The 13712-nt window shown below is 47.1% G+C and overlaps 1 protein-coding gene across 2 annotated transcripts in view; it reads left to right on the top strand.

Annotated features, from left to right (window-relative positions):
* IRF2 (interferon regulatory factor 2) overlaps nucleotides 1-13712 on the top strand; it is an 84733-nt gene that overhangs the window by 59765 nt on the left and 11256 nt on the right. For both annotated transcript variants that reach the window (XM_082680502.1, XM_082680503.1), the window contains one exon: nucleotides 2987-3104. In XM_082680502.1, coding sequence (XP_082536628.1) covers nucleotides 2987-3104 — 118 coding nt within the window. The remainder of the gene's footprint in view (nucleotides 1-2986; nucleotides 3105-13712) is intronic.

Below are 13712 nucleotides of genomic sequence, written 5' to 3'. Positions count from 1 at the left end.
ATAGTTTAGGGCTTCCCTGGTGGCGCAGTAGCTGAGAGTCCGCCTGCCGATGCAGGGGACACGGGTTCGTGCCCCGGTCTGGGAAGATCCCACATGCTGCGGAGCGGCTGGGCCCGTGATGGCCCCTGAGCCTGCGCGTCCGAAGCCTGTGCTCCACAACGGGAGAGGCCACAACAGTGAGAGGCCCACGTACCGCAAAAACAAAACAAAACAAAAAACATAGTTTAGGTTTCGATCTTCCTATTCTAGTCATTTCAAAAATTTCAACTGAGTGTAGTGAAGATCCCTGTTTTTCCGCACCCTGGATGGAGCCCTTTCAGGGAGGTGCTGGCTACATTTCACTGTACAATCTGCTATATTGTCCTTCTAAAACCAGTGAGAAGGTTTGCGCTGAAGACTTGGAGATCGGCAGGTTATTTTGGAAGTGGGGATGGGAGGAGGTAAAACAATGTTCGGAGCAGTCCAGCTCAGTCTCCATTGGTAGAGTATTCTGTTTCGTTACAGGAGTGCAAGAGGCAAGGTGGGGATCTGGGGAGTAGAACAATGTTGAAAATAGTTCAGTCTCAATCTCCATTGGCATTAGTACAGGATCCAAGGGTTTATTAAGACAGAAGCTACTGGAATTGGACCATGTTGCCTGACCAAAGATGTGAGTTCAGTTCCTGTATCTCCTCAGAGTAAAAGCAGTGTGGTCTTGGAAAACTAATTTCATCTGTGAGTCATAGTTTTCTCAAGTGTAGTGTGATAGAAGTATCACTTGCCACTAATTACACTGTAGATCATGTGAAACTCTTTTGAAGTCTCCAACTGGGAAATCAGAATAATTTAGGTTTTTAAATATACGCAAGTCTGACTGCCTCGTTACCTTTATAAGAAGCCTAGAAGCAGAACGAGTGAATAATAACTTGGCAACGAAAGAAACCCACGAAAACGAGCAGTTCTTTCCATAATTCCTTAAAACGTTCTTAGTTCCTTTTGGGGAATTGAAGAGGTGGAAGGGAGAGGAGAAGACACGTGGGGCATGATGGGGGGTGGGGTGGGAAGGGGGCCATTGAGGAAGCCAGGGAGAAGGATGCCATCAGAAAGGTGGAGAAACAGATAGATTTTGTTACCAAGGATGGAGAGTACAGGCCTTCCTGTTGGATGTCAGAGTGTGGGGCTGAGGGAAAGAGACTTGCGCAAAGGTCACTGGATTTGGGATAGTAGCGTTTTATTGGTGACCTTAGATAATAGTGAGTGCTTATTTAATCATAGGTGCCAGGTGCATATTTATCTCATTTAATCTTCCCATTATCCCTATGACATGGGTCCTATTACTGTCCTCAGTTTACAGCTGTCCGCAGCATCCTAAGAGATCACTAAAGAGGCTAAAGTTCTATAACTAGAGGAAGACTTGGACCCCAGGCTCATGTGACTCCAAAGCCAGGCTGTCTCACCACCCCGACCCCAGGAGCTGGGAGCTTGATTCCACAAGTGGAGTGGCAGCCAGACTGCAGGCTTCATGGTGGTGCAGTGAGGAGGTGATGCTGGGAAGGCAGGTGCACTGTCAGGAGTTTGCCTCTAAAGAAAGAGAAAAGTGGTGACTCAAGTCACAGGCGAGGGAGTTTCTTCCCAGAAAGGATAAACTCTTCGGAATTTGTCAGAGAGATGCTGCAGGAGAAAGGGATAAACATTCTGCCCAGTGGGGCTGTCCTGGGTTCTTCCTGGATTCAACCTTTGGTACATCTGGTCAACCCTGCCATGTGTGATTTTTGTTTGTTTATTTTTTTGAGAACTGAGCTGTACAGTGAGGTGATGTCTTTGAAGCCGTGGTTATCATGGCGGGAATTTGCCAGATGGGATTGGGAGGGAGGGGGTAATTTCCCCCTCCTTCCCTAAGATTTGGGGGGGTTCATCATTGGTTCCAAGCAGCACATAAATTGATAAGAACACCCTGCATGTCTTGCAGCATCCTCTCTAAATTTTTCAGAGCACAGTCATATCCATCTCACATGATCTTCTGCTCCTGTCTTCTATTCTTGCCACCCCTCCACCCTCCTCTCCAGTTTGGTCTCCCCAGGAGTTGTCACGTGTGGCTTTTTTTGTCTGATTGTGTTGCTGTCATAGACGCCAGTGTAACCTCCCCTTGAGGAGAAGCTCTCTCATCAAAACGCTGAAAGTCAGTCTGTACTCCAGCGCTGGCTCTCCCAGAGCCGTTGGCGCGTTCAGAGGTTGGAGGGCTCTGGTGCACTTGAATAAAGCAGAATTGAGAGCCAAGCTTAGGAAGAGGAGTTTGCTCTCCTAGTTTCATTAATATGAATGTGTAGCCTCTTGGGCTGCATGGGCATTCGGAAGGCATGCCTGCGGAGCCATGGGTGTGGGCTGTCTCACTGGACTCCACGGGGTGGCGGAGGCTTTGGCTATGAGTCTGGCCCGTGTGACCGGCCACCTGCCCCCGACCCTGGGGCAGGATGCTCAAGTGGCCAGAATCCGGAGCAAACCCTATCCAAGAAGAATTCATCCACCACGTCCTCTGGATTTCGTCCTTGGGCTGATAGTTGAGGCAGAGCTTTTCCTCCGAAGTTATAAAAGAGGTGGCAAGATTCCTCCCTTAGAGAGAAAGCCAGGAGCTGAGTCTTACACGCACCCCCTCCCTCAGAGACGGATGAGTTGGGATCTCAGCAGCAAGGTGCTTTACCTAGGCAGTAACCCAGCTCCGCTTAACCCCAGGGCTACCTTGCGCAGGGATAAGCATTTCAGGAGGGCAAGCCAGGTGCACGGATACCGTCTCCTCCAAGGAAAAGGAAAGAAAGGGAACCCTTGGCGAGACACTCTACGCAGAAATGTGCTTCTTAAGCTCCAGGCTGATTTAAAACACGTAGGGAATGCGTTTGGGAGACGAACGTGACCTTGGCATTAAAGAAAGTGGACGGAGGGTAGAATTTAAGCTAAGCACAGGGAGGGAAAAGGAAGTGTTCTCAATTCTTTTTTCTTTTCTTCTTCCTAGCAAGAACCAGTTGAGTCATCTTTGGGGCTTAGTAATGGAGTAAGTGATCTTTCTCCTGAGTATGCGGCCCTGACTTCAGCTATAAAAAATGAAGTGGATAGTACGGTGAACATCATAGGTAAACTGTTTTGACATCTCATTTTTTTATACGCACGAGTAGCTCCCTGGGGTCGAGAATTTGTAAAACGTGATTTGAAATAACATAGTCAGCGGGAGGAGGTCTTGGAACGATCTCAAAATGCAAGTTCAGGCCCCCAGATTTCAGGGCTGAAGAATAAAGGCCTTTGAGGATCAGGTAAAGGAACTGAGGCAGATCCGCCTCAAAAAAATAGGCAGATGAGATGGGGATGCTCCCCCCAGCGGCTAAGGATTAGCGGTTCTCAGTCTTTCAATAATTGGTCACGTGGACAAAAGTGTTATTTCTTTAACTTGGGAACAAGGAGGGGGGAGACTGTCCCTGTGGGTCCTCTCAGCATCTGCTCCAAGACGGGCCTGCCACAGAGAGGTGCTCATCTCACAGATGGGGAAACAGAGGCACGTGGACAGAGGGCACCCTGTGATCCCACAAAGAGTGTTGAGTGCCTTCTGTATACCAGACGTAGCGCTGTGAGCCAGAAACAGGTTGGGGAGCAAGGCGGGCCCAATCCCTAGTTTCATGGAAGAAGACACATAATAAACAAATAAAAACTGCACGTAACAACAGCGTTACCGTGTGTGATAAATGTGCCAGAGGAGAAGAGTGGAGAGATGAGATGACACCAGTGGCTGAGGACCTGCAGTGTGGGTCCCGATGCAGGAACACGCTTAAAGGACTAGAGGGAAGGCCGGTGCTCGTGGGGAGGGCGTGTGAGGTCCCTCAGAAGGGAGGCGGGGCGGGCTTATGGGGACCTTCGAAGATCCTGGGAAAGAGGTTGGGTTTTATCCCCAGACTGCTGGAGGGTGTGGGTTTTTTGGTTTTCTTTTTTTTTTTTTTTAAGTTTTAAAAACTTGAAGTATAGCAGATAGTAAAGTGCCCAAATGTTTTCCATACACACACCATGGAAACACCACCCCTGGAGGCTTTTAGGCAGGTGGGTGACAAGTGTGAATTATATCTCAATAAAGTCCCGCTGGGATGCTGCCAAGCACGGAGGGTAGGGACTCTTTGCAAGCGTGGAAGAGGCCCAGGCTTGACCTTGTATTCTGACCCCAGCCCTGGAATCCAGAACCTCGGTTTCTTTGCCCTCAATACCTTTTGGTTCATTACCTTTTGTTCCATTTTGTAAACAATTAGGGCTTCTGATGCTGGTAAGAACAGGAAAAATCCTGTTCCAAGAGCAGGCCTCATATCCGAGGACCTTCATTTGTGGGTTCTCAGCTGAGTAGGGACAGGAGGCCGCAGCCTCCTCTCCTTCCCCTGGGCTTTGGAGTTTGGAAGTAGAATCACATGTGCAGGGTCTCCCTTGCACGTTGAGGTCTCCAGCAGCGTGAAGAAAGAATGAAGCCTGGGTTGAGACTCAGCACGTGCTGTATCTCATGTCAGGATGGCCATGGCTTCCTCGCAGGGCTCACGTCTGAATGGGGTGCTTTTGCATAGAGACAGATGGCCCTACAGTCATTTTCAGCCCAGCGGACTCTCCGAGAGTATCTTTCTCACTTCCCCTCTGGAGTGAGGCCACTTGCCTGACCGGAAGCCCAGCTCTCCTCCCTCCTGGGCCCTTTTTTCCACGGCTGAGAGCTGCTTCCCCAGCACCTGGGCTTTTATCATCCCTTTCTCAGCAGGCTGTCCTCAGAAAGCCTCTGCCCACTGAGCCCTTTTGAAAGAGGAAGATAGTTGCCGATCTCCCAGGCACGCTTTCTTAAGATTCAGCTTATTTCGAGGCAGCTGGTTGGCTCTTGGAGCTCCCCTTCGCTGAGGAGGTGAACTCAGCCTCAGATAAAATGCCAAACAAAAGCCAGAATTGGACCAGTTTTCTTTACTTTTTTTTTTAACATTTTGGTTGAGCCTTCAGTAGGTAAATTCTCTGCCAGGTCGATTGTTCATTGCCCTTATGGTATGATTGGGGCTACATGGTGTTGGTACTAATTTAATGAGTCATTATCCTGGGGCAAAGACAAAGGCCAGGTTTGGTTAGAGAATCACCTACTGGATTAAATGATTCTCTTCCTGACAATAAAATCATAATGGATGGCAGTAAAATGAGTTTGAATGTCTCTTTCTCATTAGTCAGTGACCCTTGTGAAGGTATGTAATGATAGAGGAAGTGGATCCATGCACGTATTTTAAAGGAGTGGGTCATTTGTGATTATTGCTAACAGTAGCACTCGCTCGGATTTTAAACCCTTCGCAGAGCTTTGTCTCCACTCTCCCAAGTGACCAGTCATTAGCCATCCCAGCCTCTGCGATGTGTGGACCGAGATGAGAAGCACAGGGGTTCTGATTCCAAGGCCACTGTGGCATTTGAGAGATTCTCTTTCGGGCTCTCTTTACTTTTTTAAAAAATGCTTTATTTAAAAACGAAACCATTTCTTGCTTTCCATTCATTTGTCTCTAAACCCAGAGTTCCGGCCAGTTTTGTATCCAGGCACCAAGATGAAAACCTCAAGATGTTTTCATTCTACTCTTATAAGCCCATGATTATAAGATTAAAAATGGGAGCTGAAACGAGTCCTTACTATGAGAGCATTTTTCTCGTTGTCAGTAGGCTCTGTCACTAGGGAAATAGATTGAAAATCAATATCTTAATCCCTTGGAGGCCAGCCACCCAGTACACTTTTATTCTGGAGGAGGGGTGCTGTTTGGTAAGTGAATCCAGTAAGGGTGTAAAGCACGAAATGTCCTGTTACCCTGACAGATGAACTCCTGCTGGATTGCTGCTGTGTTTTACTTTTATTTCTGCGGCAAATCACGGCAGGAAAACACACACACACACACACACACACACACACACACACGCATGCACGAGTGTGCACACGCCCATGGTCAATGGGCAGTGTCCTGGTCTTGCCTTCTTGTCCAGAACAGCTGAATGTACGTCCAGATTTAGCAGGCTGTGCGCTCCAAGCAGGAGGGCAGCATCTCTCTGCTTAAAACAGGTCTTTTCACGTTTCATCTCTCCCTCCTGTTTAAATGCACAGGTCAGCACCTCCAAAGATCTTCCCTGCTATCCCTTTAAGGGGAGGGAGAAAAAGACTCATTTTTATTTTTACTTTTCTTTCACATTGAATTATTTTGTGTGTGCGGCAACTTCTGTTTTTAGGAAGCGGAAGAAGCCAGCAACATGTTGGATTGTTCTGATAATACCCTGCTGGCCTCTTGCCCAGGTCAGCAGGGCCTCTGCTGAGCAGTATTGAAATCACCTCCAGGCCAGTGTGAGAAGTTAGCAGGTGCGGACATTCTTTCTCCCTGGCCTAGGCGGGGCTTCATAACCCCATTGTGTTTCTTGATAAAAGGTAACCCCACCCTTCAAGAAAGCAAAGATTGCTGTGAAATGAGGGAGGCTATTCATGACCCTGAAGTAAATCAAGCTGGCCTTAGGGGACTAGACAGAGACAATTAGGAAATAATGTAATTTGAATTCTGTCGATTTTGGTGGCCCAAAATGCACCTTCTAGGATGTACCTTTTTCTGGTAGTTACTTCCAAATTTGACCAACTTTATCTAAAGTAAACCTTGAGTAGCTGTTTTTCAGCCAAGCTTAGAAACTTGAATATCGACAGGAGCAGAACAACAACAAAAAAGTTAAAAAAAAAAAAAAAAAAAAAAGGAGGAAAACAGATTCACAACTAAGAGACCAAACTTAGGGCACCCCCAGGGCCTCACGGTCATAACTCAAGCCTGGCAGCCTCTGGTACCAGAATTCATAGTGACTTGAGGATGGCCAAAGGTGATGCCAGGCTGTAGAACTGTCTTCAACTTTTCCAGATCCTTTGTTCCCTGTTTTGTGTGTTTGCTTTTGTTTTTTGCCATTTTCTCTGGTGCTTAAGATATGAAAAATTCCATCTACAAGATAAAAAGTAGATTTGGGGTGGTTGTTTAGATGGAAGGCACCCCTCTTGAGAAGGAGCGAGTGAAGGCTTTCCATGCTGGTTCATCCCTCAGGAGCGGGGTCCAGCGACAAGGCATCCAGTTTTCTCAGGACCCCTAGAAAACTCTTAGCAATAGGAGAGTCCATGTGAGGTGTGAACCCAGATCTCACAGTAAACCCAGACACAACCAATAATACATCTTGTTTTTCTTAGGTGAACTGGACCTTGGAGAAGCCAAGGTCACAGAGGTGAGGCTGCATGGGATGTGCCCTCGGTCACCACATGCACCGGCAACCCTGGGCAGTGGACATGGAGGTTCTTTCAACCTTTAAGGGGTTTTTATTTACCCGAGAAAGCTGCCAACTTTTTACGAGGCTGTATATATTTTTCTGCCTTGACATCTCCACCTTATTTATAATTAACTATCGAATCCTGTCTTCCCCCGTCCTATTCCTCAAATCCGTCCCCTTCTTTCTATTTCAGATGCGACTCCCAGTCACCTTCGTGCTTGCCTCAGCTCTGCTTCCATGCTGCCCCTTCTCCAGACACAGTCATTTGTTAAAAAATGCCAGTCTTACCATGTCACCTTTGCCCCCAACCCCCAGGACAAAGACCCGCATGTCCCCAGTGTCCTGGTGACCTGGCCCCTGTCCACTTCTTTTATACCTGTTTTTGAAGTCGAATTACTCTGAACAGTTGGACTTCCATGTGCCTATCCAGCGAGAAAGAGAGGTTTGGGTTGTGGGTTTTGTTACTGTGGGGTGGACGCTATAGCTCTGTCAACCCAGCAGAGTAAGGAAGGGGCGTTCGGCGGGTCCGTCGGGAGGGGTATGCTGCCAACCCGTGAGGTCTTAGGCAGGTATCTGCTGCCGGACCATTGACCCTTGAGACACGGTGATGAACTCAACTGAGTTTTTACTAGAACATATTATTTGCCCCCCTTTATAGCAGAGCAGCATGTGATGATGTTTACTCGTGGAAGTGCAGTGTGTGTACCACACCCTGCACCCACGTCAACTTGTCACTGTTGAGGCAGGCTGGCCCCTTCTCTGAAAGTACTAACCCCGTAGAGACTTGTGTCTCCCACCGTCGCCCTTGGATGCCTAAAGCGAATCATGGCCAGAGTTTATTTTAAAAAAGAAAACAGAGCACCAGATTAGAAGTTAAAAGACTGGGGTTCTAGAACTAGTTCTGCAGGGTTTTATTTATCACATGATCCTAGGCAAACTCCCTCACCTCTCTGAGACTCAATTTCCTCGTTATCTAAAGTGGAAACGAGGGGACTTCCCTGGCGGTCCAGTGGTTGAGACTTCGCCTTCCAATGCAGGGGATGCAGTTTCAGTCCCTGGTCAGGGAGCTAGGATCCCGCGTGCCTCGCGGCCAAGGGACCAAGGCGTAGAGCAGAAGCAGTGTGGTCACAAATTCATTAAAGACTTTGCAAATGGTCCACATCAAAACAAAATCTTTTTAAAAAAATTAAATACAGTGGAAATGATAAAAACTGATCCCACCTACCTCACAGGAGTGTTGTGAGGACCAAATGGGTGGAACAGAAAACTCACTGTGTGGTTAGAAGGTAGTAAAATTAATATTATGATTGTGGTATTATCAAATCATATTAAAATACATTTGATTAAGAGACATTGCCTCCATCTGTGCTGCGTCATCGGGCTGGTATTCACAGTTTAAATTCTCGAAGTTTCAGATCAGGGCGAGAAGAAATTTCTCTCCATGGCAGCATGCAGATGGCCGGCTTTTATAGGCTTTTATCTTGACCCTGCAGCTGCCTGAGTGACCTTGGCAATTTACCCAACCTCCCTGGGTTTCAGCTGCAAAGTGATAGGACCAACCCACCTTCACAGAACTTTCCGGTTCCTAATAGTCTACTTTTAAGAGCTTTCTCTGAGGCTTGGGGGCAAGTACTTTCGCAGGTGGAGCCCCGCGTTGTCAACAATTGTTAATAAGGTAAGAATGACCTTTTAAGGAATCAAACCAGTTCATCAGTAACCAGCCATGAATAATATTGTTGTAAGTCTCAGCACCGAGGTCCAGATAAAATTACATGCCTGCGGGGGACTCTTCCTGATGCGCTGACCTTCATAATCTGGAGAAGCTTAGTGGATTTCTAGTTCCCTAACCGTTCAGGAATTTCCTTGGCACCCAATATAGAACTGTTGAAAAGCAATTTCACTATTGGTTATGAGCCCAGAGTCTTATTAAGGTGAGATTTGAAAGGTTTTATCCTAAGAGGGGCTTAGAAAGCCCAGGGAAACTCAGTTTGAACTTCCTTAACTCTTTCTTTCAGGGAGACGGTGCTGGTGCTGTTGAGAGGGGAACGCTGAATTTGCCTCCTGAGGCTGCCACCTTCCGGCTGTCTGACCTTGAATTAGTCATTGAACTCTTCGTTAGTTATTTAACTCTCCACGATGCTTTTCCTCCTGTCTAAAATGGAGTGATAACTGTGTCTTCCCCGTGGAATTGTGAGGTCTGGCAGGTGATAGGTCAAGGTGGGAAAGACAAAGTTCAGGGCCCAGGAAATGCTAGGTTTTGTTATTATGGGTTATCAGTCATGAGACTCTAGCACCTAGAGGGCTCCCACTTCTGACCTTACTAGCAGTTTGCTAAGCTTGCTATTCTTGTGACTTTCCATTTGTTAGGAGTCAGTGGCACTGTCTGTGTTGTCCCTTAGGGCGAAGTTTGGTGGTTCAGGGGAAATCAGCTCTCATCTATCTCCATAGATGGATAAAGAGAGAGAGATGGATTAGGGCTGGTGCGTAAAGCCCTTCCAGAGAGCATCTCACATGCTGGGATTTCCCAGCTTCTCTCTTGGACTTGCGACTTACGAGTTCAGAAGTTTCTAAAGTGCCCTCAGTCGTGTTCAGATGGAGAGCAGCGGTCGTCCCTGTCCCAGGCACAAAGCCACATGCTCCTAGGGCAATGTCTGGCCCTAGAGATCATGTAATATTAACTGGGTATCCAGATGTAGCCCAGAAAACGAAAACTTATTTTTCTATCCTGGTCACCAGCATTTGGGATACACTTAAAATTTGAATAGAGATGCTCACCTACTTTTTGTCTTAAGGCATGTATGTTAAGTGAAATACCGTAAAACTAACCCCCTTTAGGTGTACAGGTCTATGATTTTTGACAGACATCCTCAGTGGTGTGACTACCACTACATTTAAGACATAGGACATTTTCCTCACCCGTAAATGTTTCCTCTCCCTCCTTCCAGCCGCTGGCAGCTATGGCCTACTATGTCTTTATCCCTTCACCTAGGTTTTAAAAAGCCCGCTTGCCAGGAGTCTGGAAATTTTCTAGAAAACGTTCATCGTTCCATTTGGTATTCACTAGCGGTCCTGAACTCCTGCAGGCCTCTGGCTGCAGTCTGGGAGCCCTGCTCTGTTTATTCATCTCTTTCCTCAGCAAAGCTTCACTGAGCTGCTCTCCGGTACAAGCCGTGAACGTGTGCTGTGACTTGAGACAAAAAGTTCTAACGCAGGGTCTCAACTCTCGGGAGCCACAGTGTGGCTGGGAGACAACACGTACGAATAAAGGGTTAAATAAAGGGCCGCTGCCTTAACTGGGCACGCGAGGCTGAAAGTGAAGGCACGGCACAAGGTCGCGTCATGCTGTCGTTTTGGCCAAGCCATGGGGACAGCAAGCGAGGGGCCCGCAGGAAAGAGAGGGCAGTCTGTTCTGGGGGGTCAGGAAAAGGCCCCCCGAAAGCAGAGGCATCTGACTCCTGCCTGCCACTCACTCTCCCCTTCCACCCACCGGGCTGCCGCCTCACCGAAGCCTTTGATTTCCTGTAACTGGAAAAAAAATATCCCACTTCCTGAACTTTCATCACGGGCCCTCCGCCCTCCCTGCTTTTCCTTTTCACTACTGTCCTCAGTTTATTCTCTAGATCATTGTGTGCTGGCCTCCAGCCCTACTGGACTTCTTACAAGCCAGATCCTGGACTAGATTACACTTCCTGTACCCTTCCTACCTGACAACAGTGCCTTGTACAAAGAGGATGCTCAGGAAATCTCTGTTAGTTGAATGACTGAGTTGGGACTTATGGGGGGAAAACACTGAGGGAGAGAATTCCTGGTCAGAACAAAGGGACATAATTAGGAAGATGCTTGAATGGCTGCCATAGTTTATACTCCCAGGAATGACAGTGCAAGGGAGAAATGAATTTTGGAGGATTGGAAGTTAAAGGGGCCTTGATTTAAATCAAATCTATATAAGATCTTAATTTTCTTAGTATGTAAGGTATCAGTTTTATCCACCCCCTCATCAAACACACACACACACACACACACACACACACACACACACGTCCTGTTTGGTTTCTATCTCCACCCACCAATTTGGGAAAGGACAGGACCCATCTTGTTTTCCTGCCGTCTTATTTTACTTGGGAGAGGAGGCAGAAGAAACTTGAGAGAGGTCAGTGTCAGCGCTCAGTCTGTGTCTGGTGAGCTGCATAATTGATGCTCTCAGGCTCAAGTAGTATAGTCCAAAGGATAAAATAAGAATTTGGGAGTCTGCCTGCCATATTTAGCCTGCCTTCCTTTTCTTTAATTTTATCCCCTCCAGGAAAACCCACACGGCATCCAGTTTCCCTTCCATTCTGTATGCTGTGGCTTTGTGGAGTCTTTTATCACATCCCCAAATCTCCTTTCCCAGCCTCTTCGGTGCTTTTTTTTTCTTTGCTAGAAAATCCATGAATTCTCACTGCCTTCTAAAACCTTACCTGAGTAGAAATCAGGTAATGTTCTCCCTACCTTACTGCTAGTCACTTCATCACCCCCCTTCAAGCAGTTAAAACAGAAACCCACGTATAAACAGAAATACTTGAGTAATCAAAATATTATACTTTGAGCAGTGAAAACAGGAACTGGCCCATGATGCTAACTTCTCAAGGAGACTGGAATGTGGCCACTTTCCCGCCTAATCTGAACATTTTACAGGTGGCCCGGGACGTAGAGCACAGCCCATAATCCACGCTGTGTGACTTTGGACGAGCTACTGTACTTCTCTGTGCCTGACACTCTTCATTTATAACAGGATAATGATGCTTTCCCTGTCATTCCCATGTGTTGAAATGTTAAAATAACTTATACAGGCATGAGTAAAACATTGATTATGAGGGCAAAGTGCTTTGAGAGAGGCCCTTGGGAAAAACATTATTGGTCCCATTTGTTTATGGGTGCCAGTTTTCAGGGATATTCCATCCAATCAATTGTCAACAGAAGTATAAGGTCAGCTCTGTTTGAAAGTAAGACAGGGCATTAGGGGCATTCAAATTAAAACCACGATGAGGTATTACCACACATCTATCAGAATGACTAAAGTCAAAAAGTAGTGACAGGGCTTCCCTGGTGGCGCAGTGGTTGGGAGTCTGCTTGCCGATGCAGGGGACGCGGGTTCGTGCCCCGGTCCGGGAGGATCCCGCATGCCGCGGAGCGGCTGGGCCCGTGACCCATGGCCACTGAGCCTACGCGTCCAGAGCCTGTGCTCCGCAACGGGAGAGGCCACAACGGTGAGAGGCCCGCGTACAGCAAAAAAAAAAAAAAAAAGTAGTGACAACACCAAAAGCTGGCTAAAATGTGCATAAATTAGCTTGTCCATACATTGCCAGTAGGAATGTAATATGGTATAGCCACTCTGGACACTAGTTTAGCAGTTTCTTGTAAAACTAAACATATAATTACCATGTGTTCCAGCAATTGTACACTTGGGCATTTGTCCCAGAGAAATGGAAACTTATGTTCAGATAAAACCTGTGCATGAATGTTCATAGCAGCCTTATTCGTGATAGCCGAAGAATGGACAGGAACCTACAATTCCTTCAGTAGGTGAATTGAGTTGGGTTCCTCCAATTGAAGGAACCTACAGTTCCTACTGATACACCCAAAAACTTGGATGAATCTCCAGGGAATTCTGCTGAGTGAAAACAGCCCATCTCAAAAGGTTACTGTGTGAGTCCATTTGTGAAGCATCCTTGAAATGACAAAAATTATAGAAATGGGAAACAGATGAGTGGTTGTCAGGGGTTAGAGACAAGGGGAGGAGGCTGAAGGAAGGTGGATACAGTTACAGAAGATGCTTGTGATGATGAGACTGTTTGGTGTTTTGACTGCGGAGGTGGGTACGTGAAACCACGTATGTGATGAAATTGCACAGAACTAGGTACACACACACGAAGGGGTACAAGTGAAACGGAGGAAACCTGAACAAGATGCATCGATTGTCAAATGTCAATATCCTGATACTGTATGATAGTTTTGCACATGGGTAAAGGGCACGTGGGATCTGTGTATTATTTCTTACAACTGCACGTGATCTCAGACTGAAAAGTTTAATTAAAAAACAGTTGAGTCAGGATTTCAGAGGCAGGGTGGTCAGAATTCATATTATCAGTGTTTTGAGGAGTTGATGCTCCGAAGGTGTGTCAGAAAATTGGGAAAGCATTCTTTTCCATTGTTTTGATATGACATCCATTGTCTGCAGAGGAGGAGGCAGGCTGGGAGTATGAACGGAGCGTCCCACAGCTAGAAATGACACAATAGGGTGGATTTTGGTGGTCCTCCCTCTTTTTTTTTTTTTTTGCGGTACGTGGGCCTCTCACTGTTGTGGCCTCTCCCGTTGCGGAGCACAGGCTACGGACGCGCAGGCTCAGCGGCCATGGCTCACGGGCCCAGCTGCTTCGCGGCACGTGGGA

The sequence above is a fragment of the Grampus griseus genome (genome assembly GCF_964374135.1).
Source record: "Grampus griseus genome assembly, chromosome: 21".
NCBI classification, from domain to species: Eukaryota; Metazoa; Chordata; class Mammalia; order Artiodactyla; family Delphinidae; genus Grampus; species Grampus griseus.
This window is presented reverse-complemented; position numbering and strand designations above follow the sequence as displayed.